This window comes from Trypanosoma brucei, chromosome 11, assembly GCF_000210295.1.
Source record: "Trypanosoma brucei gambiense DAL972 chromosome 11, complete sequence".
Classification (NCBI taxonomy): domain Eukaryota; phylum Euglenozoa; class Kinetoplastea; order Trypanosomatida; family Trypanosomatidae; genus Trypanosoma; species Trypanosoma brucei.
The window spans coordinates 1,566,452-1,593,582 of NC_026744.1; the positions used below are offsets into that span (position 1 = coordinate 1,566,452).

General features: G+C 46.7%; 13 protein-coding genes across 13 annotated transcripts; all 13 read left to right on the plus strand.

Annotated features, from left to right (window-relative positions):
- Nucleotides 1-569: 569 nt before the first annotated feature.
- TbgDal_XI6280 (DNA replication licensing factor, putative) lies at nucleotides 570-2,882 on the plus strand (the record flags this gene model as incomplete). Its single annotated transcript, XM_011781472.1, has 1 exon — nucleotides 570-2,882. One exon carries the CDS (start codon nucleotides 570-572, stop codon nucleotides 2,880-2,882), a length of 2,313 nt encoding a protein of 770 aa, XP_011779774.1.
- A 586-nt stretch (nucleotides 2,883-3,468) lies between these two features.
- TbgDal_XI6290 (hypothetical protein, conserved) lies at nucleotides 3,469-4,782 on the plus strand (the record flags this gene model as incomplete). Its single annotated transcript, XM_011781473.1, has 1 exon — nucleotides 3,469-4,782. One exon carries the CDS (start codon nucleotides 3,469-3,471, stop codon nucleotides 4,780-4,782), a length of 1,314 nt encoding a protein of 437 aa, XP_011779775.1.
- Nucleotides 4,783-5,096: 314 nt separating this feature from the next.
- TbgDal_XI6300 (hypothetical protein, conserved) lies at nucleotides 5,097-7,346 on the plus strand (the record flags this gene model as incomplete). Its single annotated transcript, XM_011781474.1, has 1 exon — nucleotides 5,097-7,346. One exon carries the CDS (start codon nucleotides 5,097-5,099, stop codon nucleotides 7,344-7,346), a length of 2,250 nt encoding a protein of 749 aa, XP_011779776.1.
- A 559-nt stretch (nucleotides 7,347-7,905) lies between these two features.
- On the plus strand, nucleotides 7,906-8,265 carry TbgDal_XI6310 (hypothetical protein, conserved; the record flags this gene model as incomplete). The annotated part of the gene is made up of 1 exon (XM_011781475.1): nucleotides 7,906-8,265. One exon carries the CDS (start codon nucleotides 7,906-7,908, stop codon nucleotides 8,263-8,265), a length of 360 nt encoding a protein of 119 aa, XP_011779777.1.
- A 1,353-nt stretch (nucleotides 8,266-9,618) lies between these two features.
- On the plus strand, nucleotides 9,619-10,752 carry TbgDal_XI6320 (hypothetical protein, conserved; the record flags this gene model as incomplete). The annotated part of the gene is made up of 1 exon (XM_011781476.1): nucleotides 9,619-10,752. The coding sequence occupies one exon, from the start codon at nucleotides 9,619-9,621 to the stop codon at nucleotides 10,750-10,752; it is 1,134 nt and encodes a 377-aa protein (XP_011779778.1).
- A 468-nt stretch (nucleotides 10,753-11,220) lies between these two features.
- Nucleotides 11,221-12,567, plus strand: TbgDal_XI6330 (hypothetical protein, conserved; the record flags this gene model as incomplete). Its single annotated transcript, XM_011781477.1, has 1 exon — nucleotides 11,221-12,567. The coding sequence occupies one exon, from the start codon at nucleotides 11,221-11,223 to the stop codon at nucleotides 12,565-12,567; it is 1,347 nt and encodes a 448-aa protein (XP_011779779.1).
- Nucleotides 12,568-12,930: 363 nt separating this feature from the next.
- On the plus strand, nucleotides 12,931-14,655 carry TbgDal_XI6340 (hypothetical protein, conserved; the record flags this gene model as incomplete). Its single annotated transcript, XM_011781478.1, has 1 exon — nucleotides 12,931-14,655. One exon carries the CDS (start codon nucleotides 12,931-12,933, stop codon nucleotides 14,653-14,655), a length of 1,725 nt encoding a protein of 574 aa, XP_011779780.1.
- A 792-nt stretch (nucleotides 14,656-15,447) lies between these two features.
- On the plus strand, nucleotides 15,448-18,321 carry TbgDal_XI6350 (hypothetical protein, conserved; the record flags this gene model as incomplete). The annotated part of the gene is made up of 1 exon (XM_011781479.1): nucleotides 15,448-18,321. The coding sequence occupies one exon, from the start codon at nucleotides 15,448-15,450 to the stop codon at nucleotides 18,319-18,321; it is 2,874 nt and encodes a 957-aa protein (XP_011779781.1).
- A 436-nt stretch (nucleotides 18,322-18,757) lies between these two features.
- TbgDal_XI6360 (hypothetical protein, unlikely) lies at nucleotides 18,758-19,093 on the plus strand (the record flags this gene model as incomplete). The annotated part of the gene is made up of 1 exon (XM_011781480.1): nucleotides 18,758-19,093. One exon carries the CDS (start codon nucleotides 18,758-18,760, stop codon nucleotides 19,091-19,093), a length of 336 nt encoding a protein of 111 aa, XP_011779782.1.
- Nucleotides 19,094-19,245: 152 nt separating this feature from the next.
- On the plus strand, nucleotides 19,246-21,009 carry TbgDal_XI6370 (replication factor C large subunit, putative; the record flags this gene model as incomplete). The annotated part of the gene is made up of 1 exon (XM_011781481.1): nucleotides 19,246-21,009. The coding sequence occupies one exon, from the start codon at nucleotides 19,246-19,248 to the stop codon at nucleotides 21,007-21,009; it is 1,764 nt and encodes a 587-aa protein (XP_011779783.1).
- An 803-nt stretch (nucleotides 21,010-21,812) lies between these two features.
- Nucleotides 21,813-23,038, plus strand: TbgDal_XI6380 (hypothetical protein, conserved; the record flags this gene model as incomplete). The annotated part of the gene is given in 2 exon segments (XM_011781482.1): nucleotides 21,813-22,166; nucleotides 22,166-23,038. Coding segments are annotated over 2 exon segments (1,227 nt in total).
- A 271-nt stretch (nucleotides 23,039-23,309) lies between these two features.
- Nucleotides 23,310-24,425, plus strand: TbgDal_XI6390 (hypothetical protein, conserved; the record flags this gene model as incomplete). The annotated part of the gene is made up of 1 exon (XM_011781483.1): nucleotides 23,310-24,425. The coding sequence occupies one exon, from the start codon at nucleotides 23,310-23,312 to the stop codon at nucleotides 24,423-24,425; it is 1,116 nt and encodes a 371-aa protein (XP_011779785.1).
- A 1,236-nt stretch (nucleotides 24,426-25,661) lies between these two features.
- TbgDal_XI6400 (dynein light chain, putative) lies at nucleotides 25,662-26,294 on the plus strand (the record flags this gene model as incomplete). Its single annotated transcript, XM_011781484.1, has 1 exon — nucleotides 25,662-26,294. The coding sequence occupies one exon, from the start codon at nucleotides 25,662-25,664 to the stop codon at nucleotides 26,292-26,294; it is 633 nt and encodes a 210-aa protein (XP_011779786.1).
- Nucleotides 26,295-27,131: the final 837 nt, after the last annotated feature.

The following is a 27,131-nucleotide window of genomic DNA, read 5'->3' on the forward strand; positions in this document are numbered from 1 at the left end:
AACTACTTTTTGCAACATTATGAGTGTCCGCTATATGGATATTATAAAAAGGAAAGTTGTGGAATGGCGAGTTGTGGCATATCGGACGATACGTTTGCGTCCAAGCTTTCACTGAGCTGCGGCGGACTTCATGTTTTTGAGTCATATCCATATGTGTTATCCACCTCTAACTGGTCAATGGGGATATGGGTTGTGTGGCTCCTTCCAACTTTTATTTTCTTACTTCGTACAATTTGTATAGGCGTTTGCCTTCCCTAACGTTATTATAACATCTCCTCCCTATCTTTTTTTTGTACTCTTGCCTTCGCTGCACCGTGGTGGTGGGGGTATTGTTCTTCCGCCTACTCGATATGGTGAATTTACGCGATGTACGTGTATGCGAACCATTTTTCTTAATTAGAACGTGAACACGCACCGAAAAGAGAGCGTAGCACTCATACGCTTTTCCTGTTAGGTGGGTAGGAGGTATCAAGTGGGCGAGAAGCGTCCCTTGCGATCGTTTTGTGTGTGGTTGTGGAACTCGTGTTTAATTTTGCACAGGAAACGTACTTTAGTGGTTAGTGGAGCAGATGGAATCGGATGCAGGTGTGGTGCAAGTAACCAACTTCCGGGGCGGCTTCACCGGAGAGGATGATTTGAACAACGGTGAACGTCAGCAGGATGAGGCAATCGACTTAAAGCTCATCTTCAAAGAATTTGTTGAACGGTTTCGTGTCCATAACGACCATTTATACATGGCTATGCTTCGAGGTAACCTTGCAGCAGGGCTTTTTTTTATGGAAGTGGAAATGTCACATATACAACAATTTAGCAGTGCTGTATTTAACGCAATTCTTTCAACGCCTACACGTGCACTACCATTATTTGAGCATGCTGTTTGGGAGCTAGCGCAGGAACACAAGCTACTACCACCGCTAAGTCGTCGCAGTAGTATACAGCTTCAACTGTATTGGGGGGTACCACCCACTCCGCTACGCCTACTTGCTCAAGCCTCTGTTGCTCGTTTGGTATGTGTAAGCGGCATTGTTGTTAAGGTAAGTGCCTGTCATGCCCGGTGTGTACGTGCAGCTATCCAGTGCACTAGTTGTAGCAGTAAAACATACATCAATGGTGGGAGAAGCGTCGACTTACCTCCGCATTGCTTAGAGAATGGTGGTCGTGGGACGGCGACCGGCGGCGCAGGGTTTGGAGGCGGAGTTGGACAGCGTAAATGTAGACCAAACCCGTACACACTGCTCCCTATGGAGTGTGAATACGAGGACCAGCAGATCATAAAAGTGCAAGAACTTCCGGAAGATGTCCCAACTGGTGAGTTGCCACGTCACGTAACGGTTGTTGTGGACCGGTACTTGGTTGACCGTGTGAGTCCAGGGTCTCGGGTGCAGATTGCTGGCATTGTCTCCGTGCAGGAGAAGCGCGGGGGTGTGGAAGGAGGTGGTAGAAAGGGAAGTAAAGGGACACGTGCCGCTGCGGGACTTCGTGCTCAGTACCTTCGGTGCGTCGGTCTCATGTTCATCACTGCGAAGGACGGTGGAGCTTCCGTTCAAAGCGTCAATCAGAACTTTTCCTCTCGGGTCCGCTCTCAGTCGCGAATGGCGTGGCAGGTGGAGGAAGAAGCAGCATTTCAACGCTTCGCAGAGCAGGGTGATGTGTACGAGCGACTTGCGCAAAGCATAGATCCCGCTATCTTTGGTTTGCAAGACCAGAAGAAGGCGATTGTTTGCCTTTTGTTTGGTGGTACGAGGAAACGACAGGGTAGTAATTATTTACGTGGTGATATGAATGTTCTCTTTATCGGGGATCCTTCCACAGCGAAGTCGCAACTACTCAAGTTCACAGAAAAAGTAGCCCCGATTGGTATATATACATCCGGTAAAGGAAGTAGTGCAGCTGGTCTAACAGCATCTGTCATATCTAGTGGAAATGGTGACTTTGTGCTCGAAGCAGGTTCTATGGTGCTTGCGGATGGGGGTGTCGTTTGCATTGATGAGTTTGACAAAATGAGGGAGCAGGACCAAGTGGCGATCCATGAGGCTATGGAACAGCAGACTATATCCATTGCTAAGGCTAACCTCACGACGATGCTTAACAGCAGGACGAGCGTATTAGCAGCTGCCAATCCAACGTTGGGTAGTTACGATCCGCTTCGATCAAATGAAGACCAAATGGACTTTCAGAGTTCCATCCTTTCTCGCTTTGACCTTATTTTCAAGGTAATTGACCCACGTAACCCCGAAGTTGATAATAAACTCGCGCAGCACGTGATCAATCTACATAAAGGGGGTAGTGCTCGTCATTCACATAGTACGACAACAGCAGTTGTTGAACGTTCTTTCTTCACAAAATATATCTCATACGCCAGAGCTACTCGTCATCCCCGTATTTCAGAGGACGCCATGTCTGTGCTGCTAGACTTTTATGTTCATGTTCGTCGTGAGGCACATCAGCAAACCCTCGATGCATTGTCCAACTCCGGTGGGACGAAGGCTCAGACTCCTATCATTCAAGTAACTGCGCGCCAGCTGGAGAGTCTTGTGCGAATAACGGAGTCCATGGCTCGCATGCGTCTCGATGTACTCGCCCACCGCGCAGATGCGGAAGAAGCTATACGACTCTTTAAGTCAGCGACGGTGGATGCAATCAAGAGTGGTGTGAGTGATCAAAGTATGACCGCTGCTCAAAGTGAATTAGTTCTCCGTATTGAGGATGCGTTGCGAAGGCGGGTAGCACTCGGCGCAACGGTGGAACATAGCCGACTAATGTCGGAGATGGCTCGCGTCGGTTTCGATGTGAAGCTTGTGGAGCGTGCCATCTATGCAATGATGAAGCGCGAAGAATTGGAGTGGCGGAGGCAGCGCACCCAAATTCATCGGTTACGTTAACATAGATATATAGATTACTTTTAATAGACCCTGCGCAACTGCGTCCTCCCATATTTACCTTCCTTAACTTCTTCTTACTTGGGTACCTTTTGCGAGTTAATCTTTTCAGTGTAGTAAAGAAACGTTTACTTTGCCTGACTCTTTCATTATGTAATAACCACCAATATCGGTAATGTAACTGGTAGTTGTTGCTAAGGCGCAAGTTTCAAGACCGTGAGGTGAAGCTGTTATTTCTGCTGAGATATAGTATGTGCCTCGTTTCTTAAAATCAACATTTACACAAATATATATAACCTCTCAGAAGCGGGAACCAGCACACTAAGGCGCCTCTGATGCAGCCGTTCAGCCAGTGGGATGGATTCAATATTATTGGGAGTTTTTTTTTTCACTATATAGTATTACACAGCTGGTTTGTTGCACATTTACAAAAAAAAAAAGCACTTATTTTCTCTCTAATGTTAACTCGTTGCTTTCCATTTCTAATTTATCACATCTAATGCATTATTGAAACGTTTTGTAAACAACAATTTGGTGTCAATCAAATGGGGGCGAAGCTTTACAACTTCTTCAACAGTATTAGTGGCGAATGGTAAGAAAGGAGGAAGAAAAAGTTTCAGAGGAGCCCCTAGCGTTTAAAAGATGTCAACATCCGAAGGAGATTAGGGCGGGGCGGAAGACGAAACGAGATAAGACCGTCTTGAAAAACGTTTATTCGAAAGAGAATGGACAGGTCCAGCTAACAAACAGCCTTATTACCACAAGGCGTCGCAGAAATTTGTTGAATATATGGTTGGATGCTCGAGGAAACGTAGAAACCAACTCTTTTGATAGAGTGGGTTGTGGTGAGGCTACTGCTAGTCGATTCAACAATGGTGCGGTCATCGCCCCAGGCACTGTTAATATACCGAACTTTAAAGTGGGGTCACTGGAAATTTATCGCCGCTTCCCATTAGTGTATGACTATCTCATGCAGCACCACGATTGTAGTGCCATCGAGATGTATCTTCATGAGGTCTTGACAGTTTTGCAGGAGAAAACCTTACCTACGGTGACTGCAGGTACACTCAACGTAGTGGACGGGACAGAGAATGGTCAGAAATCAAAGAGCGTCACTTTTGCTGTGGCCGATTTCGGATGTGGCACCGGCCGTATTAGCTGCATGTTGTCTCGTCACAGTGTCGTTGGTACATTGTACTGTTATGACAGCGAAGCAGCGATGCTAGGTCCATGTATTGACAACGTGGTGCGCAGCATAGCAAAATCACGACTCGATGTGCGCGATATTTGCATTATTCCCCACGGCGACTGTTCACTACCCACGAAAAGGGATGAGTGCTTATATATAGGCGAAGAGAGTAATGGTAGTGAGGCTGCCACTGATGCCTCTCGAATCACAACAATGAAACTGTGCGTGCGCCCGTACAGTTTTCAGAATGTTCAACAAGGTGCCCTTAAGAATCATGCGCGTTGTCGTCTCATTGTTTGTGCATGGTCACTTTCATATGTTATGCGTGCACACTGGGGCGCCGATCGCTGGCATACCGTAGTCGACGAGACCATCAATAGCCTTCTACAGCTGCTTGAAACTACAGCTGTATCGCTTGCAAATGAAGGCAATGAAGTGACTGAGGACTCTGGCTCCTCAGCACTCATCATCATTGAAACCTTAGGAACCAACACAACGGAGCCACGCCGACACAACACGCTGCTAGAACGGTTGGAGACGCATCACGGCTTCCAGCGACGGTGGGTGCGCACAGATTATAACTTCCGTGAACCTAAGGAAGCAGTACAACTTACTCGCTTCTTTTTCGGAGAAACCCTGGCGCAGCGTCTGTCTGAATCTGGGAGTACCACATTGCCGGAATGCACGGGTATATGGACTCGCTGGAGAAAATAGGTTTTGTTTAGTTCCTGAGAACGCGTAATCACATATCCTCTTTGACACACTGGGCTGTATATTCTTCAACTTTCAACTCGTATCGCCGTTTTTTACTAATTTTTTTTTTTACTTTATGGGGAAAAGAGTGTGGTAACGTACTGTGTGTTTCTCATTATGATATTTTTGTTTTTTTTTTTTGCTTCTTCTGTCTTCGTTAATATTTTACGTGGTCAACGACAACTTTCGCCGGTATGGTGGATAATGGTGCTTGAGTAAGGAGCCAGAGAAAGGAAAAAAAAAGGACCCACAGGAATATATCCGCCCATTTGAGCATGAAAATATTGCACACACGCGCGGCAGCAGAGCCCATATTATTGGCTACAACCTGTCACAATATGAATCTTCTTGCTGTTGTCACCAAATCACTGGTCGTTGTGTACCGCTCAACTACACTCACGGTTGTAACGCAGTTTGCGCTATCGATCCCAGCCGATGAAACGTCGGTTTGTGCTTGCTGGTCACCCTCAGGCCGCCTGCTGGTGATTGGACTGCAGAACGGTGAAGCGTTTCTTCTCGATGTTGAAAGCGGCGATCTCGTACGGCGATTTGTTCCACGTAGCGATGCAGAGTGCTCCAGCATTATGGTAGAGGACATTAGTGGTGGCACTGCACCCGCACCGGCCGCAGGTGATGCGGACAACGATGGGGATGACGAGGGAGTTGGCAAAAGTTACGATCCCTTGCGACAACCACCAGTGCTGTTCACGTCGATGAAAGGCGCCATCATGGCCTGCACGTGGACGACGGTAGCCTCCCAGGTGTCCTCAACTAATCGGCATCAGGAACGCTGCTTACCTCTTCGTACCACCGTATTGTCTCCTATTCTTGATGAGTTGGAGCGTGAAGATGAGACTCCGGTGCTAATTCTCCTTGACCAAGAAGGGGGCTTGAGTTTTCTTCCCGGAGGAATGCGAGAGGTTTGCTTCGTTCCGGCAAGGTTACCGGTCAATCTAACCCCAAATCTTGCGTGCGTGGACACGTTTGTCGTTTGCAAACCATCAACTGCAGCTGGTAAGGAGGGCGATTCCGGTGGCTTGGCGTTAAAACACCTTGATTGTGCGACTGGTGACAGTTCCAAACGTGATGCCGATAACGCGGTAGCAGCACATGTGGCGTATCTGGTTGTGCGCCGCTCCTTATCAAAGGAGCACCCGCACGTGATACGCTTTGATTTGTCTCCAATAATCGCAAGTGCAACTCGTCGTGATGTTGTTTCTGTGTGCTGCATTGCGGAATACTGCCGTATGGGCAGGGACTGCTTCTTGTACTCGCTTCGACGGTGGACCAACCTCATTTGCACCGTTCACAACGATATGTTCCTCCCGAAGAATGCGATGCTGCTGCGCGATTCTCTGGTAGAGGAGATCGCTCACCCACAGGAGAAGGAGGTTATGAAGTATTTTAATGCTGTCAACTTAGCGACACTGGTGAAGGACGCAGAGGAACTTTCGCAGCAGCTGAAGCAACTGATACTTCAGATATCAAACGTTGCGTACCGCTGTTATGATATTGCTCTTCACATATCCGAGGCTCATTGTGCGGATCGTCAACGACAACGTCTTCTTCTTAGCGTGATTGGGAACCTTCGACTCCGCTGTAGCAACTTCATGCGCGAGATGCGACATGGGGCAGAGCGTGAGAAGGAACTACTGCAGTGGGTTATACAACGCGCTGCTTTACTCACGAATGCCACTCCACCAGCAACTGACGTCCTTTTGCTAAATGAACCTCTCCGAGCCCGCTGGCATTCCATGCTGCTTCGTACACTTCATCGCATTGGGCATGGGGAGTCCGCTGTTACCTCCTTGGTTGATGAAAAGGGCATGAGGAATGAGGTGGACCTAGCACAAATAGTAAAGTCGTGTATGCCGCGCCATTATGAAGTTACTGGCTACGACTTGCCTCTAGTTTGCCAGCAGAGTGATCCAGTACACATTCGTCAATGCGAAATACTCATTAGCGACAAAACAAGTTTTGCAGTTGATGGCGTCATGCTGCGAACGGTGGCGCTTACGCAGGAAGAACCGTTTCAGCCCTTAACCGCATTCTTTGTCCTTGAGCGTCAACCAGGTGCCGGTAGTGTCTTCAGGCAGGTACAGGAATGGGTGTCTGTAGAGACCCAACAACTACAACTCACAGTTGATACCGCTTCATTTTTATGGAGTGCAGTAGTTGATGAAGAGAGCCATTGTGTTGTGCTATGGGAGCAGAAGGTCACATCTCAAACACCGTCAGCAGCTCTTACAGGTGCAGCAGCGAACACTTGGGCGGAGCAAACTTTGGTGTTAGCCCTCACCGATGAAAATGGGGCTCTGGAGTTGCACAATGAAGGGGTGGATGAGAGTGTCGATGAAACGGGTGGCAATGCTACGGAAACTAGCGCCCAAGAGGCGAAATATGCGGTGCTTGAGGTTAAGGGCATTTCCACGAAACATCTGAGGGTGTCCGTGAGTCAAGTAAGAGGGTTTGGCGTGCTGTATGCCAAGGAGCGCTTTGTTGTTGTTGATTTTTACCGTGGCTAGTTGCGAAAGGGGATCAAGCGCAATCGAGTTTAGTGTCCCAGGAAATTACCATTCGGGAACTGTTCTGTATTGTATTACTTGCAGTTCATTGTAGTTGCCCCGAGTGTCGCTACGGTCTCTGGTAAATTCATAGAGAGCGGTTCCTTTTACCATCCGATTGCTGTACTTGGGTACACGTGCGGCGCAACTGCTAGAAGTTGGGCTTCGGAACGAGACGGAACCTTGTGTCGGTGTCACCCGAAGTCTACACAATTCTTACAACATATCCTACTCTCTGTTGTATATTTTTGTTACGAGCAGTTTCTTTGCCTCTACGACCGATGCACGATGTTTCATGTGTTTCTTTCCGTGTAATTTTTTTTCACCGTATGTACAACATCTCCCATCCCCCTTTTCTTTTTGATACCCAAATTGCTCCATTTCAAAGAAACATAACCTATTACACAAAGGCACGGGTCAGGCGCATTTTATTTTTATTTACTTGTTTATTATTATTATTATTTTTTTTTCCGGGGAATACACACAGTTATTTATTTAATTGAGCCACCCAACACATAAAATGACTGAAGCACTCTACAACTTCATCGAGAGCGAGCGCTTCCAGCGGGTCTCGGGTATTGTTTCCAGCGGCGCGAGCACCATTTACCAATGGTTGAGTGAGCGGGCGTGGGCCGTGTACACAACAGGCGCCTTCGTTTCCGTTCTTGTTGCCCTTGGAAGTGCACACGAAAAGCAAATATTGGCGGATCACCTCTATGGTTCTCATGCACCTCTCCAACAGCAGCAGGAACGAAGCAACACCATAGAAGGTGGGAAGAAATTACTACAAGAGGAGGCCTCTCAGGGAGTCCGGCAGGTTGTGTGGATGATGCCTCGTGAGGATTTCATGCAGGAGTATCGCGAACGTCATGGCATTTAATGAACGAGTGACGGGCAGTAGTGTTAAAGGGTGAAAGAAAAAAGACAGTAGATGATGTGGGTCATGAAGAAAGTGTGTTGTTGTGCTCTTTTGTGTGTGTGTGTGTGATAGTGAAACAGTTTAGACAATGCGCGGTGGTGAATTGTAGGCTATTCGGAGAGGCTTCGCGTCTTCTACCACAGTGGTGCACTCTTTGGTGTTAATTTACCTTTGTTGCCATCAAGTGATGGGGAAGAAGGAAGGCTGATATATATATATATATATTTATAAAGTTATTCTCTCCCTTTTTAACGAGGATGGAAAAAATATTGCATGTTGAAGTTGAAAAAAAGTCACCTGGACAATATCGATGTCGTTCTTTCTTTAGGAATGCTGTGGGTGCTGATGAATGAGTGTTCTACCGCTGTTATTATTGTTTCTTTTCGCTTGTGTGTGCAAAAAGCTTCATGAACTCACCGAACACGCCACAATATCTCGTTCACCTCTTTGCAGAAACGATAACACTGAATATTTCATTGTGCGAGATCGGCGTGCAAAGCATTTTTGTTGTTCTTTTTTTTTTAAAAAAAAACTTTGTGTTGTGTTGTTGTCGCTGTTTTTTTTATGTTTTTTTTCCTCTTTGGTGATTTGTTGAGGTGTACGCACACGTTACTGACGCAACGCCACAATACTCGCGTTCCGCCGATTAAAAGCTGGAGAAACCGATCAGATGTGTTGCCTAAATGTGTTCCTCGTTCCATTGTGATTCAAAGAAGGCTGTTAAAAATTATGATATCTGAGGATGAAGCCGACGGAAAAAGGAACAAAACAAAGGCAATGGTGAGTGAAGTAAGAGAGAGGAAATGAGAAGGTTCCGGCACATGAGCATCTTCATCTTTTTTTCCTTTTTGTTGGATGTGCTGTGATTAGGGGGGGAAATAATTTTTTAAAAAAAAAGTAGGTCTCGTGTAACGGATAAATGCGAGTTAGCGAAAAGTATAGCAACACTACCGAACACATACTAACACGCAAACAGTACACTGCCGTCAGTGGTCGCTCAACTCGCGCTGAGAGAAAAATGACTTGGCCCTGTAGTTTGCCGCAGAGGCTCTGCTGCACTTCAAATACCACTTACATTTCCACCTTCTTTTATTTTCTTTATTATTATTTTATTTATGGTTTGTATGTCTTCTGAAGGTGGAAGGGTGACGGGTGCCCTCCACGCTATCTTTACCAAAGGTTGTGTCGCTAGTTGCACATAAGGTTAGTAACAAATTATTTAGTGTTAACCCTACGGTCAACACCTGCCTCTGTTAAGACATATATTTGCTTACCCCTATTGCGTTTGGTTAAGCATTTGGTTACTTGCAACTGATGAAAGGCGATGATTCTGTTCATGGAGATGCAACGACTGACCTTCAGTCCCCTCGGGAAGAAGTTGTAACTATGGCTAGTGACGGGGATCATATGATCCGTAAAAGCTTAAAGGACAGTAACAGTGATGCCCCAATCTTTGGGGAGTTGTTGGATGCTGAGGTTACTGTTAACCCAATGAAACTCCGCGAAGCCTCCCGCGCGGGGATTCCCCCATTGTACCGCAGTGCTGTGTACCGATATCTCTTAGGGGTCTCATTTGTTGATAAGTCACGTGAGATGACGGTGGAACGCATGCAAGAAAAGGATTTCGAGCAACTTGAGGCAACTTTTGCTCAAATTGTAGCATGCGATGAAAAGGGGGGGTCAACGCGGTGTCATGCCTCGCACGCACTCTTTGCAGCTGATTGCGACACCATGATGACACGGAGGGAGAGCAAATTTGTGAATGGGTATCGCTGCTCAGATCGCTTCTCTACTTTTGGTTGCGCGACGTGGCTCGCAGTTCTCGCCCGACTGAAGTATATGCCTCAGTTTGTTGGAAACCATGAACGTCGTCAACGTATTGAATCCGCATGGAGGGCTTTGTACGTCTGTCACTCGGAGGCAACGCCAGATGAGGTAAACTACATCTTTGAGCTTGCCATTGCTTTCGAAGCAGTGTACAGTACTGCACGAGACATATATTTTTCCGTAGAATCAATATACCACTTGTTGACGCATCATAACAATGTGCTTCAAAACAAGCAATGCCTACAACACCACTGTGGTGTGTTTTTAATGTTGTTTCGTGCTACAAACTTTGAGTTATATCGCCACTTCGTAACTGAAGGCGTTTCAGTACTTGATTGGGTGCCGGGGATACTTACGACACTGCTTGCTGGACGGCTGCATGTGGAGGATTTGCTTCGGTTGTGGGATGTGTACTTCGCGGATGCTCAGAACTGCTTAGGTTTTCCGCTGCATCCGTATGTATGTCTAGCCATTCTGGCAGAGATGACTGAGGTGCTGATCGAATGCGAGAAGTCGGGCATTATTGAACTTTTGCAAAATATGCCGCGCATGAGAATGGGGTGTATCATTCAGAGGGCTATCGCGCTAAAGGAGTCGGTACTTTCACAAGGACTGCTTTAGAAGGTAAATGGAAAACAGTGTGTCCACGCCCTCTTCCCCTTCCTTCCCAGTTGTTCTCTCGCAGTACTCTGCGGGTACGTAGGCATGTGCGTGCCAAAGGGCGTAAAACGAAGATATCGGTAGGAGGTTTTTGCATTTCTTTTCTGTGGGATGTTGTCTGTGTGTATGCTTATCTGGTTTTGCTTGATTTCCTCCTTTCGTCAAGATTGGAAACTCACTCATTCGGGGAAGCTGTTGCCACGGATATGGGGTTAAAGAATTTACTTCCTCCCTTTGTGTCCATTCTCTCTCCTTTATTTTCCTACATTGCGCCCTTCGTATCGCTCAGCTCGCTCGATTTCACCCACGCTCGTGTGGTCTCCAAAATATTTTGTGACATCGTTTTTATTTTTATTTTGTCTCGCACATATCATCGGAAAATGAAAATGATAGATATGCGTTTATACAATAATAACTACACCTTCGGATATGAACGTTTCACTTGGTACGGCACCGTGTAAAGCTTCATGTGGGGTCAAGCAACCCACCGGTTCGTGTAAGGGGCCACTGATGTCGCCATTTCAGGACGTGAAGAAGCAGGAGAATAACGAGGTGAGGAAGGGTGCAGAAGCCTTAACGGGTTCTTCCTACTCTGGAGCCAGCGCACCTTTCTATCACCTCAGCCCCCCAACAGGTTCATTCACGGAGAGCCTCAGGAACGATGTTGATAGACCACATTCGTTCATTGTAGATTTCATCGACCAATGTGTTGCCAACGGTGTTCCCGAATCGTTTATTGTTGATCATGTGCTTTTTATGACGAATGCTATGCGGGATCAAATTAACCTTACTGAAACGTTAGGCGTTCAGCGGCGAAGCGCAGGGCAAGGTGTGTTCAGGCAACGCCAAAAGTTGGATGAAGCAGATAAAGCAGCGAGAGCGGTCTCCATCCCAAGGGTCGAGAAAGGTGTTCAGCGAAACGGTAGTTCGTCTCTTTCTCTGGTTGAACAGTCGACCGCCAGGCCAACACCTATCAAGGATAAGAGTCCAGCATCGCATAGAAACAAAAGTTGTACAGGTAAGAGTGTGATCCGAAGAAAGCGAATAGAGAACACGAGACCCACAAAAACGATATTTACACAGACGCCACAGCCAATGTGTGTGAAGGACTCTTTCCGCGGATCGAAAGAAGGTGGAAGGATGGTGTTCCACGGATTCATGCGACCCACGGACGCCAGTAATAGAAAGGAGACACTGAAGTATGTTGATAGCTTTGAGTCATCTGCGCAGCGACTACCATCTCGTCAACAATCACAACCACGGGGGGAAACGCAGCAACGTAAAGTCACAAGAAGCGTATCTGCAAAGAGTAAACCGTCTGCCGTTGATGTTGCTACGGAAATGTCTCCGCGGGAAGAGTACCTGACGTGGTCCGATGGCGATTCTCCAGCAACAAATTCACAGCAGACAGATAGAGTATCACCGATGACCAAAATACAAGAGAATCGTGCCGTATCTTCTACAGGTGTCAAATCTCTCCCTGTGAATAGTGATCTAAAACCCCAAGACAAGAAGCAGCACAAGAAGGAAGAATCATCAGCTCATACTGCCGAATTGATACTGAAAGAAGGAGGAGGGGTTGCTACTGCAGCACTTGTGAAGCGGGGTCGAAATCTATTTCGTATTGTTTCTTCTCCTCCCATTTCCATCGAAGTTCCTTTATTTTTTCCAAGCCAACAGCTGCAGATGTATATTGAGCGATGTGAGAGGAAAATGCGTGAAGCTATGCGGTTCTTAGACTCCACAAACAACGGTAGCTTCAATGTGATGCGATAGCTATTTAGAATTACGACAACCTGCGTTGGGAAGGGCTCTGTGCCTGCTGAATGATACAGGCGAGGTGGAAAAAACCAACAAAGGAATGGAAACGAAGCACAACACTTATTTGTTGACAGGGCGCTGACTGAAAGAAGGAGACATACACCTAAGCCTCAACATAGTTTTATTCAGTCCACGCACGTTCGTTGGTGTTGCCCAAATTTTTATTGATGTGTGCTTTCCTCCCGGTTTCTTCTAACATCCTTTGCGGTCCACTAACCGTGTCATTGTTTTCATATTATTATTTTTTTTTCGTTGCACTTCCATTTTTCACGAAATATGTGTTGTTTGTAGGTAGGTAGGTAGGTAACTTTGTGTCACATGACTGAGGTCTTCCGTGTGCAGTTGGTGTCTCTCTACCGCAGCCCCGAGGTGGTGGGTTGTACGGCCGAACCGGTACTGCACACGGAACTGGTTATTCAAGGCCAGGGGACCACACACGAGGGGCACCAGGAAAATGAACGAGGTATAATAATGGGTTCTGTGGGACTTCTTGCGAAACACCATTACGTAGCGATAGATGTGGTGAGTCATTTTGAGGAGGGTCAACCCTTGAGGATAGAAGATAGTCTCAAATCAATTAGAGCTAGGCCGCCGCCGTATATTCATGTGGAAGGTGGTGGACGTTTGTTTTTGTTACACCCCATAGAACACAATAGGTATTTACTCTCTGTTACGGTTCCCAAAACCGTGTGGCGATGGTTTGGCCCCACCGCATTACATGTTTTATTGTCAACAGCTGTTAGGGGTTATGAAATTGGAACAGACGTGGCGGCAGTTGCCTCTGTGCCGACGTATTACCCATTGCACAATCGCATAAGTGAGAATGCTACAGCGGTGCAGGACGCGCTAAGGACTCGGATGCAACAAGTGGTGGAATTTACGGCACATCTGACGGAGTGTATAAGTCAAGGGACGGTTTCCTCACCCACCATCTCGCAGGTGTCCGCACAGGTTGTTGCTTCTGTTAATAAAATGTGCAGCTGTAGCCCGTCTGCTTTGCGTCATAGTAACCAGTTTCGAGTGATGATGCAGAAATTAGTTTGGTCGGCCACAAATTTTTCCGAGTACACATCAATGAACGGGGCTATAGCCAGTGGTGGACTTTGCGATGGCTACAAACGTTTGGTAGTCACGGCATCTGCTGTGTGGCACCGTGGTGAGCCCGTATTCAGTTGCGGTTCCTGTGAGGACTTTCAGATGTACCTTCTACCAGCTGCTCTGACGACGTATATGTGCAGGTGCCTCGGTGAAGGTGCGCAACAAACCATCACTATAAAGTGCTTTGCGATGCACGCGAGGACGGGAGCTGATTGCCTTCGCGTTCCAGGTTATTTAAAACAAATGAGCCAACCACATCATGTTGGAGCGACAGTGTGTCTCTCTTTTGCCTCCGCTGGAGGGTGGTGTATCGCCCTTCAAATGGAAGTGGCATTGAATGACTTTACCGGCGCCCCCATGTCTCATATAGTATCCGGTGTGATAAAGCTTATCTCTACGACTCTTGAGGCTCCCCAGTTCACGAAGCTGATGGCCAATAAAAGCGCGGAAACCCTTCACTGTGCACCGTCTGCTTCCCTCTTCACCGCTGCGGCTTCTGGTGTTATGGAATCTGTGCGGCAGATCGGTATTTACCAACATTACTGCAGTAACGGCGCGTACGCTATCAACATATTACAGAATACTTGTATTTATCACTATTGCAAGGGCGACACTTCTCACCCAGGAGAGACGACAGAGTGTAGGAATCCGTGGCCGGAAAGTTTGGATGCAGCTGCGCTTGAGCTGGTGAAGCTCACCTCCTTTTCTCTTCGTTATGGTAGTGGCCGCGCCTCGAGGAATGGCAGTGCTCTCTGCGCTGCGCCGCGCAGCTCATCACCGTTCACCATTCTTCGCACAAATGGGGCTGTGGTGGCGATGCTGGTTGTTCCATTGTTATTTCCCGATGCTGCTGTTGCTTTGCTGGTGCTAGAGTTGGCTCCTAGCGGTTCTACAGCGCCGGCAATCCGCGCCTTCGCATCGTGGCTGGCCGCAAAAGTTATGTAGGAGGGAACTTTGTGGAAATCACACTAAATGAAAGGTGGAAAGTGTAAATTACCTCTGCTGGATCGGGATATATATATGCGCTGTTTCCTCGTTGCTGTAGTCTTCACAACCCTTTTCATTCTCTTCTTCATTATTTTTTTTTGCGTTTCACACGGTTGGAAACAGTGAATTTGCACGATGTCCCCAATGTTTAGTTGGTGATGCAATTTGGTGCAGCTGAATACAGTACAGTGGTATACACAAGCGCTTTTTGCTGTGTAACCAAGCGTACGACTAGTGTTTTGTGTATTCTACACTTTTACACGAATGTAATGTGGAGGGGGCGAACAGGGAACGTTTTTCTCTTTTTGCATTGTGATTCTTCGTAATTTTCTGCACAACGTTTGATGATTATTTGTTTCATAATTCATTGTTTATTTCCGCAAACTTCTGACATTCCTCCTCCTGATATGGCTTTTCATGCTCTATACACAGCGCCCGCTCCCTGCACAGTTTTTTGCGTTGTTTTTCCTCAATTGTTTTCTTTATTGACCCATCTCAAGGTGTCAGGAGGAGCACTGACCGCGGTGGAAATTCCACACTACAGGAGCTCATAGAAAAGAAGTTCAAATAGATACACTTACTGTTATTATTTTTGGTAGATAACTTAGCAAGTAATAACACACACACGCACACAAACACAAACAAGAGCATATAAATCATTATATATATATATATAAGGTAAATCCTTAACAACGTAAGAGAAAAGAAGAAGAAAAGGTCTAAGCTCATATACCCTTACTCTCTCCAATAATGCAGCGCTCACCTCAATCATATGAGAGCTTTCTTGACGACGAGGAACTTGTTAAGCAGCTGATTGAGGCTACCGACGTGGATGAAGTTGTAGAGCGCATGGAAATAGAGCGTTACCATCACATTGCGCCCTTGCTACGGGAAATGGGACCGTATAATTGTGACTCAAAGAAACAACCAGGCTCTACGTTATCGAACTCTCAGCAACAGCAGTGGAATAGAGACGAGCCTTTTCACAATAATCCAGATGCGCGAACGGATGAAATGAAAAGAACACGCGATAGAGGTTTGCGTTACACCATGAATACCGCTTCCACCCCACCCCCGCCCCCACCAGAAACACTCTCCCCCATAGAGGATCCCCTTGAAAGGCCACGTGAGGAGATGAAGCCAACTAGAAGACGTTACACATCACCTGCACCCACGAAATCGCCATTACTCTCCAGCGAGAGAAAAAGGCAACCACCAACGTATGATGATCAGGACGAAAAACCTATCACCCATAGAATTCGTCGAAGACAAGCATATAGTGCGGAAAGGCTGAGACCACCAAAGAGCAACACAAGTCGAGGGAGGCCACTCTCGCCGGCTAACCCCAGAGGCTACGCTGGACAGCAGAGGGCTCGCTCTTATGATCGGAAACCACCACCCCCATCGTCACGGCGGATTTCCCCACAGGATGAGTGTCCGAACGGGTTGGGGAAGTCACCTTCTAGTTATTCCTGCTTTCGCTCGGCAGCCACCGCAAAGCCAGCATGGAGGGGTGTAAAGAATGCCCAACGTTACATGGATCTGTTTGCACCTCCTGCTGCTAACCCATCCGAAAATCGTAGTCCATTGCGTCGGATTAAAGGTGGGTACATTGCGCCCCTTCCGCCTCCTGACGGTCAATCAAGAAGAACACTATCGGCGAGGAAGCGTCCTCTTTCTCCGCCCGTTCCAGGCCGACGCCTAACACCACCAGTGGATCGTTACTTTCCTTTGAGCAGTGGTATTAGCCGGTGGGGCCGTATGGACAACGGCTATGATTCAGAACTAACTGACGCATCAGAGGATGTACATCCCTCAGATGATGCACTTCAAGGCTACACTGGTTACGATAATTATGTTGTTATTCCCCCACGTGTCGTAGAGAGGGAGCGGTGCGTGAGAAACCGTGTGCCAACTATGTCTCCGGCACGCTCCAGTATTCTTGTGAGCCCATGTAGATGTTTTTCTTCCCCCTGTGAGAAGAGTGGATCCTCCGATGCACAGAGGATGTGGAGATCACCACAAAGGACCCAACGAGGAACAAGATCACCCCAGGTAAGATTATCACCAGCCGTGGATGATTCAAGAGAAAGTGAAAAGAACAAGAGCACGCGAGTGAAGAACGAAGACCTTAGTCGGAAAAATACTTGCGACGCAGGAATATCATTTCCTTCGCCGCGACAAAGGTTTAAGCCGCCCGACATGGTAACAAAGAAGGGAAATCACCGCGAAACCCAAACCTCTCCGCGACAACCCAGCCACAAGGAGGTCAAGAATGCCGCCCTTTCACCACGCACGCTTCCAGACGAGAAGACGCCCCGCCCGGATGGCACGACAGAGCAACCGAGTACCAAATCTCCATCCCTCCCCGCTTCCACGCGGGGGTCAAACATATCAGTTTCCTCGTCAGAAGGTGGGGGGAAGGATGAAGTTCCCATTGTGGATATTAGCAAAGAGAACAAGTCGTGTGACAACAGTCATTCACCTGACAGCGTTACTCATACATACAAAAATGTAGGAAATAAGATCTTGGATCGTAAAACTGCTGTAAGTCCGCGAGTCCACGATAAAGATAAGCGTGAGAGAAGGAGCAAGCGACAAAAGCGTATAAAACGGCGAAAAAACAATGCCCCTGACTCATCCACTGACCAGAGCGGTACGTCAGACTCAAGTTCATCAAGTATCTTTTCCAGCGGTACACCATTTGATGAGTCACGGACAACGGAAAGAAAGCGTCGTCATCGCCGTACTCATCAGAAGTCGGGTGGCGATTCACACCGACAGCAAAAGGGGAAATCAGCTCTAAGTTCCGACAACTCTTCTCTAAGAGATGATACGGCACACGCACAGGTGCCGAAAGTGTACCCCCCACTTACCAGCAGTCCTCAGAGAATTAGGAAACCTATTTGCCTACAACAGGATCCAGTTGTGCGACCGCAAGTGCAGTCAGCAAGCCGGCCGCCTTTTGCGCAGACGGTACAGAGGCCTGTGTGCACTCCCGAACCGTTTATCTCATTTTCATCTCCTCCAAAGAGCAAGACGGATGTAAATGGCATTCAGCGCAGTGACAACGCAGGTCAAGGCGTTCCTTCTGTTAGCATACGAGTTGTGCCACCACCATCTCCAGGCCCACGTCGCGAACCGCCGAGCCCCACTGCCCCGAAAATGGGAGGAGTGAAGATTCCTTACATGTCGTATCTCCACACTTCGTCACCAACATCTGTAAGAGCTTCACAGTTGGGACCGGCGCAGCCGCAGCAGACCCAGTCAGCAGCATCTGCAGCGACACCCAGAAACGGAACTGGTGAACCCGTGTGGCGGAGCAGTGGTCATGATAGCGTTGGACGGAGTAATACGAGGGGACCTCATTTAAGGAGGAAGTGGGCTATTTGTGGGCATACACAGATACGTTCCCCACCGAGGGGTGGACGTTGTTCGTCGCAGCCTCCCCATCTACAGGCGCATGAATGGACGGCTAACGGACAACGAATGACAACAACTCGTCAAATTACTGAGCCGCCCCTCCCGATCACACCACGGCGGTCGGGCGCCACCACTCCTCAAAGACCAAACGGATCATGCATAAAGATAATCTCCAGCCCCTCGAGGGTAGCGCAGCACTGATGGTTGTAGGCGAGCGAGTGTGCGCGTGGCGGCAAGGCTTTACACTAAGGGGTGCTTGCGGTTTTACTATATGGAACTTTCATGCATATTTGCAATATTTTAAGAAAGGCTGCCAAACAGTTTGGTGGTTCTCTTAGTGTTTTGAGATATATATTTTACCCCTTAGGTGTGTTAAAACTACTACATAGAGCAACAGTGTGCGAGGTGACGAAACATAAAGTTCTTTTACTTGTTTTTTTTTAATTACGAATGCTTCTTTTTTTTTTTTTGAGGGGAAGTGTGAACTACTGCGATGCTGTTCTTTATTAGATGCTGAGCGAAACGAAAGGGTACTGGATATAAGCGAAAAGAAAATAATGGGCAGTAGAATAGGGAAAGAGATTGTTGGAAGGGAGCGGGAGACAAGTGGAATGGGGTTTGGTAGAGGGAGTGGTAGATGCATCTGCTTCAGTTAGAAGCGTTTATGTTGTTTTCCTATATTTTTTATGACCGTTTAAAGCATGCGGACATATATATATATATATATATATATATATATAAACCCTTTTCTGTCTTTTCTTTTCCGTTGTTATTAAGCGTGGGAGCACACAAGGAAACGTGGAACAACACTAAATTTAACCAATTTACGCGTTCTGGGCTGCATTACCTTACCGTCACCTTCACTTCTTCTCTATTTGTCTATGACGCATTTCTCTTGTTTGTGTGTCTTTCTTTTTCCTTCTACTTGGTCTGCTTTCATGGGGGTTGCCCTAAACCTACTGGAACCCCCTGACAACGGAAATGTTGTATTGAGGTGCTGGATCGTACAGTGAAGGGGGGTTGGCTATTGGGTTCTAGAGTTCCCCGCACATAAGTACAATATAATTTTGTGTGCGCGCAGTTACGCACTTTTTTCGTTTGTACAGCTAAGAGAGACCGTTGACGATGATGACCAGCAGTCCGAGTTCCATTGAAGTGCCCCACTCGTGGGCGGAGAAGTACAAACCAAAAACCATTGCACAGATGTGTTACCCCGTTACCGCAAATAAGTTGAAGCAATGGATGGAAGAATTTGAAGCCAATAGTTCCAAAATGAGGGGAGCACTACTCTCGGGACCACCTGGTGTTGGTAAGACGACATCTGTTTATGTTGTGGCTTCCGAGCTCGGGCGTGTTGTTGTTGAATACAACGCCAGCGACTTCCGCAGCAGAAAATCACTGCGGGAGAATGTTAGCACCGTAGTTAATAACCGCACTTTCAGCAACACTTCCTCCTCCTACGCTAATATTGTGCTGCTGATGGACGAAGTGGATGGGTGCGACATTGGCGGTGTCGGAGAAGTTATTCAAATGATCAAGAACACCAACGTGCCAATCATCTGCACGTGCAACGACCGGTGGCATCCAAAATTGCGCTCACTGCTGAACCACGTGGAAGACATCCGCGCTGGTCGACCCCCGTGTAACATAGTTGCCAACTACCTTTGTGATAAGGTACTGGCTCGCGAAGGCATCTCTCTTTCTAAACAGCTTCTGCAGGACATCATACAGCGATCGGGAAGCGACATCCGCAGCATGCTCAACAATCTGCAAATGTGGTGCATCAACCAAACATCACTTCAGCAGAAGAAACTTGCGGAGTGCGCACTGCAGTCAGCAAAAGATGGTGATGTTGGCCTATTTGAAGCCGCCGAGGTATTTCTTCTGCAGGGGTCGTCGCGTGGTAGGCCCCGTTCCATTGAAGAGCTCCAGTCCACGTTCTACAACTCGGACCTTGTGGACATGTTCGTGCAGGAAAACTACCTTCACTTCAAACCTGAGGACCGTGATTGGATGGATGCAGTTGCCGAGGCAGCGTCTTCAATTTCACTCTCGGATCTAGCGCAACGTATTATGTTCTTTGAGAACAACTGGTCCGTATCCCGCTCCCACGTACTTCTCTCCAGTATTATACCGTGTGCCCTAACCCGTGGTCATTACGAAACTTTTGTGACGGGGCAGCAGGCCATATTTGATCGACAACGCCCTGTGAAGTTTCCTTCATGGCTTGGTCAAAATTCAGCTGCTGGTAAAAACAAAAGGCTGCTTCGGTGCTTGACATTTCAGGCGATGGGTCACTCGAAGGGTATTAGCGGTACACAAGAGGATGTTCTGCTTGATTACATACCACGTGCCTGGGAGAGCAGACTTACCGACCCATTAGCACAACGGGGGAAGGATGCCATTCCGGAAGTAATTGCTTTCATGGATCAGTACCACATCATGCGTGATGACTGGGAATTTATCCAGTCTGTTGCACACTTTAAGAAAATGCAGTCGGCGTCTCCAAACCCTGCTGCAGGAGATATTCCAGGAGGTATAAAAGCAGCCTTCACGCGAGAGTTCAACAAGACACATCGTTTGGAAAGCTTTGCGAAGGGGGCGCTGCAACGGGTTGCCACCGATGGAATAGGGTTTGGAGAGGGGGAAGAAGACAACGAGGAAGAAGGAAGTGTTGCGGGAGCCTCACGCCCCACTGCGAAGAAAGCTTCCGCGAAAACTGCCGCGAAGCCGAAGAAGGCGGCGAAAAAGGAAGGTAACGAGAATGCAAAACCGAAGAAAGCCGCGGCCAAGACGGCGAAACCTGCGGGTAGGCGGGGGAGGAAAGCCACTCTTGTCGACTCTGATTCGGAACCGGAGTTTGAGAGCTACAGTTCCGATGACTATTAGAGGTAACAAACCGTTCAAGTACGCACATGAACACAAACACGTTAACGCCTCATGTGACCGTGTATGCGATTTATTGAACGTGTGAATGGAGGTGCCAAAAGGGGGGAGGTGAAATCTAGGAACCATACAAGGGAATAAATGTTATTGTCCTGCAGAAAATTGCTTTTCTGCTCAGCACCCGACATATTGGTATGAATGCTCACATATACAATGAGCGGTTGGGAGGAGCAGTCAAGCAGTGATGTGGAAGGGGAATGGGAGGAAGGAAATAGTGACGTGGCGAGAGTACATTTATAAAAATAAAGGAAGCTCAATAGGGTAACATGCTAGAACTTAAAAGATGCGCGAAAATACTTGGTGCACCCGTTCGCTACTCTCCAATCCACTGTCCCCCCGCAGCCGCGCACCTTCTATATTCTACGGGGCAGGGAAAATGGCCTTTTCTTTAATTTTTTATGAACCCCCACAACATGCTCGAAACCTGAGGTCACCTGCTTTACTTTTTAAAAAAAGTTAAAAATTTACTCTTTGTAAACGCTACTCATCTGTCGTTTACTCATTCCTCCCATTCGCAGCGACGTTGTGCTATTCTTTGGGTGTATGTAGTGTCTGCCTCTAACCTCAACCGTTTAGGTTTCTCTTATTTTCTTTTCTCTGCTTCAATAATCTCCTAGTTGCGAGCGCTTCGGTTGTGTTAGGCTACTAACGCCGTTGGCTGTCACACTGATCAAGGTGCGACAACTGCACTCTTGTACCTACATCGGCCTTACACAAATACATTGGTGTGAGACGCGTGCGATTCAATGATGACGCAAAACGTGAAACAGGTGCAAGTAGGAAAGCATTCTTTTCCATTGTATTCTCATCCTGCCATCCGTGAAACTGCCGGAACCGAGGCGTACGTTGAACGCGTTGTTCAAAAACATCAGAACAGCCCAAGAGTACGCAACTCCGTTAATTACGTGGCGCGAAAGCTCCGACAAATCGGAGCAATGAAAACCCTGAACCCCGAAGAACATCAGGTTGGTGAAGAAACATCGTGCGCGAAGTCCGCGCGCACCGACAGAAAACACAGTTACTCACCCTCTCCATTTGAGGGGAGGATACCAGCGGCATTAAAAACGCAAAGAGGAACAGCGAAATTTGTAAAACGCCCATGGGTAAATTACAAGCTCCCTGCTCTCCAACCGTATGTGGGTACCCGTTACCGTACCCCAGGTCGTTATCGCACAATCTTTTCAATGTCATTCAAGATACGAGGAGAAAGGGGAAAACAAACACCGAACAAAGTGAATTGAAGAACGAGGGTGATCCTCTCACCTTGTCGCCCATTGTTCCAAAGGTTGATACTTCACCTGCTACGGAAAGCAAAGGACGTAGACGTGAGGAAAAACCTCTGGCACATGAGGGACAACTGCTCAAACATAAACTTGATGTGTGGAGAGATCTGTTTCTTGCCTCTGCTGCGCAGCAATTGGCTGCAAGCGGCCACCCCCGCTCGCGGCGTGACGATGCAGGAAACGTTTTTTATTCTAACATTTCGTGTTATCTTAAGGAGGGATGTATTGTGAAATCAGAAGACACGGACCTGCGTACTGGGCCGAGGGATCACCTTAGGGTTCAAGGTGCCTATTTGTCACACTTAGCACCCGAGGCGTTTGCCAATTTGCACGTCACGCTGGACGGTAATACTTTTGTTCTTCGTAATGTACAACGGACATCGCCTACTATAAAGCAAATATCGGAGGAACTGTGCGAGGAAAGGGGAATTAGATTGTTGCCAACCGCAATGCAAAAGAAGGTGGCGTACCTGGTCTCACAGGTGAGCACCTCGACGAAAGAGAGGGCGGGGACCATCAGTGGCAAAAAAGGGTTGGCAACCTCCAAATGGAAGCATACAAATTCTATACAAACATGTAAACATTCTTTGAACATGGAGCTACCGGAAGTAACGTACCGCGGTCGCGTGCTCTCGACCATACGTGAGGGTGCATACGGGTCACCGTTTCAAAAAGGCTGCAAGATGTGAATATCGCTTTATTTTGTTGTTGCGGCGTAACCTAATTGCCCTTTGTGTACACAACTGGAAGAAAATGGAACAGTGTATCGCCAAACTTACTCTTTCCTCATTATTTTATTTACATCTATTGCTGCCCAAGTGTGCGGGTACTTCATTTTCCATCAGAGGGTTGATGCCCCACCAACTGATTTTCCCCTTTATGACTCTGCTTTGATAACTGTACAAGGAGGAGGACGAAATTAAGACACGAAACAAGTGGTCTCAGCTTCATCGGTTGCTAATGAACAAATCCGCAAAAAAGAAGGGTCTCTCCATGGAAGAAAAGGTGTCGCGTATTGAAACTTGGTTTGTTAACAATCCGTCGCCTTACACGTTGAAAGATTTAATTCAAATTCTACCCAAGGCGACGGGCGTGATCCCACAGTCCGTGGAAGAGTGCATGGAAATCCTTGTCTCGGAAAATCGTGTGCGGCAGAAGAAAGTGGGTGTTCATGTTCTTTTTTGGCGTTTTCCCCAAACTGCTACCCAACGGTTAGCCGGCTCTATGGGAGAGAAAACAACAACCACAGAATTAGCCAAATACCTTAGCATGTCAGAAGATGAGCTTCGGACGGAACTTCAAACTTTGAAGAAGACAGAGAAAGATATTCGTCAGCGGATAAAAGAGACGCAGGCATCCATTGGGGATGACAACGCTGTTCAAAAGGATGCAGAGCAAATACGAAGTCTTCAGGGTGAAGTCAAGATACTGGAAGAGCAACTCAATCAACTTGCCCTGTTGGATCCAGCGTTCGTTGAAAAACTGAAGACCGCAACAGTGGTAGCGTGGGAATCTGCCAACCGCTGGACAGACAACATGTACTTACTTGAGCAGCATATCTCACGGAAGATGGGGATGAGTGCACGGGAGCTGCGTGCTCAGCTGCAGCTTCCTCTAGAGGTGGAATACATTGAGTATGATGAGCTTCTGCCGTCAGCAACGAGTGGGGGTAAATCAGCATGTACATCTTCAGGAAATTCTTGTGCGTCACCTCTAATCTGCACCGTCGATGCCACTCACGGGGGAGGCGACAGTCAAGAAGTACCGGCAGCATTCCACATTGAGGAAGGCCACACCCAAAATATCAATGAGGAAGCGGGGGAAGCATTAACTGAAGGTGGATGTGATGTGAAACCTCATGAAGACGTTGAGAATGAAACCTCTAACACCTTAAGGAAGGAGAAGGATGGGAAGAAGCGTGGCAGGGGGAGACCTCCACTGGAGAATGCTAAGAAAGATGACAATATGGTTAATGCTCCCTCAGTTAAAAAGAAAAAGAATGAAAAGGACAGACCACCTGCTGCGAGTAATACTGATGCACTCACGCCGGCCAGACAACGGCGTTGCCGAAGGTAACCAAACTCGTTAGTCCAAGAAATAGCGTGCTGCTTTGAATCCCTTTTCTAACAGAACAAGCACAGAATACTTTTCCTTGAACGGCAGACAGACTTAAACAGTCATTGCCGCAATTTTAAAATATAGCATATTCGGCTTGCGTTCACAGACTTGTGTTACACATTTTATGTTGCTATTATTATTATTATTATTATTATTATTATTATTATTATTATTATTATTATTTGGAGGGGAAGGGGAGCCCAACTCTTGAAGAAGGGTCGTTCGCATGCAACAAGAAATGTTATCAAAGAGCATATTGTTACTTTTCAACGTTTTATTGTAACGAGTAAATACCTCTCCAAATCCTCCACGTTTCTTTTATTTGAGGAGAGCGAGCGTGTCGAATTCTCTCTCTCTCTCTCTCTATATATATATATATATATATATATATATACCTTCTCACTCCTTCCGAACCCACTGTGTGTTGAAAATATTGTTTAATACTTATTTTCCTTTAAGCGGACGGTTGGAAGTGTCAGAGCTTTTGGTAAGTTGTTAGAAGATATAGGTAAAGAAAATGATTCCCTGTCCGTATTCTTAACGAACTGATCCTTTTATTTTTTCTACACGCATTCTGCCAAACTCAAGCACGCAATGCGCCATGGAGGGGAAGACTTGCATATGGGTGTCTTGAGGCACAGTTAGTGCATGTGGGTGTGGTTTTGATTCCATTGTTGACCGCATGTCCATTGATTTTATTGCCCTTTTTTAAATTTTGTAATATTGTTGCTTGTGTGTGTGTGTGTGTGTGTGTGTTTTCAACTTTATTCATCTATTTAAGAGAGCTTTATTTATCTATTTTTTTTAAATTTGTGGAGTTAATGATATGGGTTCTTTACTTACCTCACCACCACTCTTCTACATTTAGGCTAAGAGTAAGTGAGAAGCTTTAATGAGAAAATAAATAAATAAATGAGTCTGTAACTCACCTTTTGTGGTGTGGTCCTTTTGGGGGATAATTTTTTTCTTAACCCTTGTGTCGACTTTTTTTAAAAAACTTTTCTGTTTCCTACTTTTTCATGATCTGTCTTTTTAACAACATCCGTTCATTACATGGTAATGTTCAAAAACACACACGCACAAAAAAAAAAAAAAGAAGAGTGAGAAAGGTAGCGAAGTTGCTATACAATTGACTGGTCAGGTGGTGGAAGAGAGTGGCATTTCATCCTTTCACGACTATAGAGGTTTATAGTAATGTCAGGAACAACTTCCATTCGAGAGGCGATAGCGCGGTTTGAAGATGCGGAATACAAACGTCGTACGATGGAGATGACAGAAGAGGCAAAAGCTGAAGCCCCGCGTGTTGTCGCCTCGGAGGAGGCTCGTGTTTTGCTAATTGGAATGCTACCTCCTATTGTGAAGATGGACAAGGACATTACGACACTGGTGAATTGCGAACACCTTGCGCTCTCCACAAATGCCATTGAGAAGATAGGACCTGGGTTGAAAGAACTCAAGAAACTAAAGGTTCTGTCACTCGGTCGAAATGCCATCCGAAAGATTGAGCAACTAGACATCCCGCATTTGGAACAACTGTGGCTCTCTTATAACAAAATTGACAAACTCACTGGACTGGATAAACTAAAGAGCCTTAAGGTGTTATATATGAGTAACAACCTTATCAGCAGTTGGACGGAGATTGACAGGTTGGCTAATCAATGCCCTGAACTCATTGAAGTACTTTTTAAAAACAACCCCATTCACAATAACGCCCCATCAGAAAAAGAGTACCGCTGTATGATATTGCAGAGGCTTCCACGGTTGACGAAGCTCGATGGTGTACCAGTGGATCCGGAAGAGAAGGAAGAGGCGGAGCGCGGCCGGTAAGAGTGCATGAACGAACACATTCATACATTTCCATTAAGTTTGCATAGATGTGACTAACACACTGGTGGTGAGAAAGGGAACACAACTGAGTGCTCACATCAGGTAACAAATCTGCCGCTGCGACTCAGTGCGGTATTTTGGAAGCAGTGTGAAGACGAGACGCTAAAAAGGTGCTGAACTTCAGGTCAGTAAGTCGGCAGCTATCGGTGTGTGTATGTGCTACTCGAAATCACTCCACGGGGTTCGTTTTTCTTTTTTTCAGATTTGGTGTTTTAGATGTACGCCTCCAAATGTGTTAAGGAGACAAAGAAATTAAAGAAAAGAGAAGGTAATGGTGAGAAGGAGGATGTAAGAGAGCCCAGAGAAAATAAAAGAATCTCTCACATATCCTCTGTTTTCTCCTCTTCTTTGTATGTGTTTTGTGTGTTTTGGTTCCTTCTGCCTTGTATGTGAGTGAAAAAATAACGTGTGGTGATGAATGGTGCAAGGGAAGGAGGAGTTGTGACCTGCTAAGGAACTGTAACTGAATTACTTTTACCTATGTGGTGACGTGCGTAAGTAGTAGAAGCAAAGAAAGAGGAAAAGTTGACATGTTACTGCAGTGGAGGTTTATCTCCTGTTTATGTAAATTTGACTCTTACCACTAGGGATATAACTTCCTGACATAGTGGCAGGCTATGAAATGTTATCATTAGATGAATGAATATTTACCACTACTGTTATCATCCCCTTCGCGCTGAATGGATCGTGAGGGAGTGAGATATTCAACACCTTGTGCTCAAAAGAATGCAAATTTTTTTTTCTCAGTTCAATTTAAGAACTTTTTTCCACCACGTT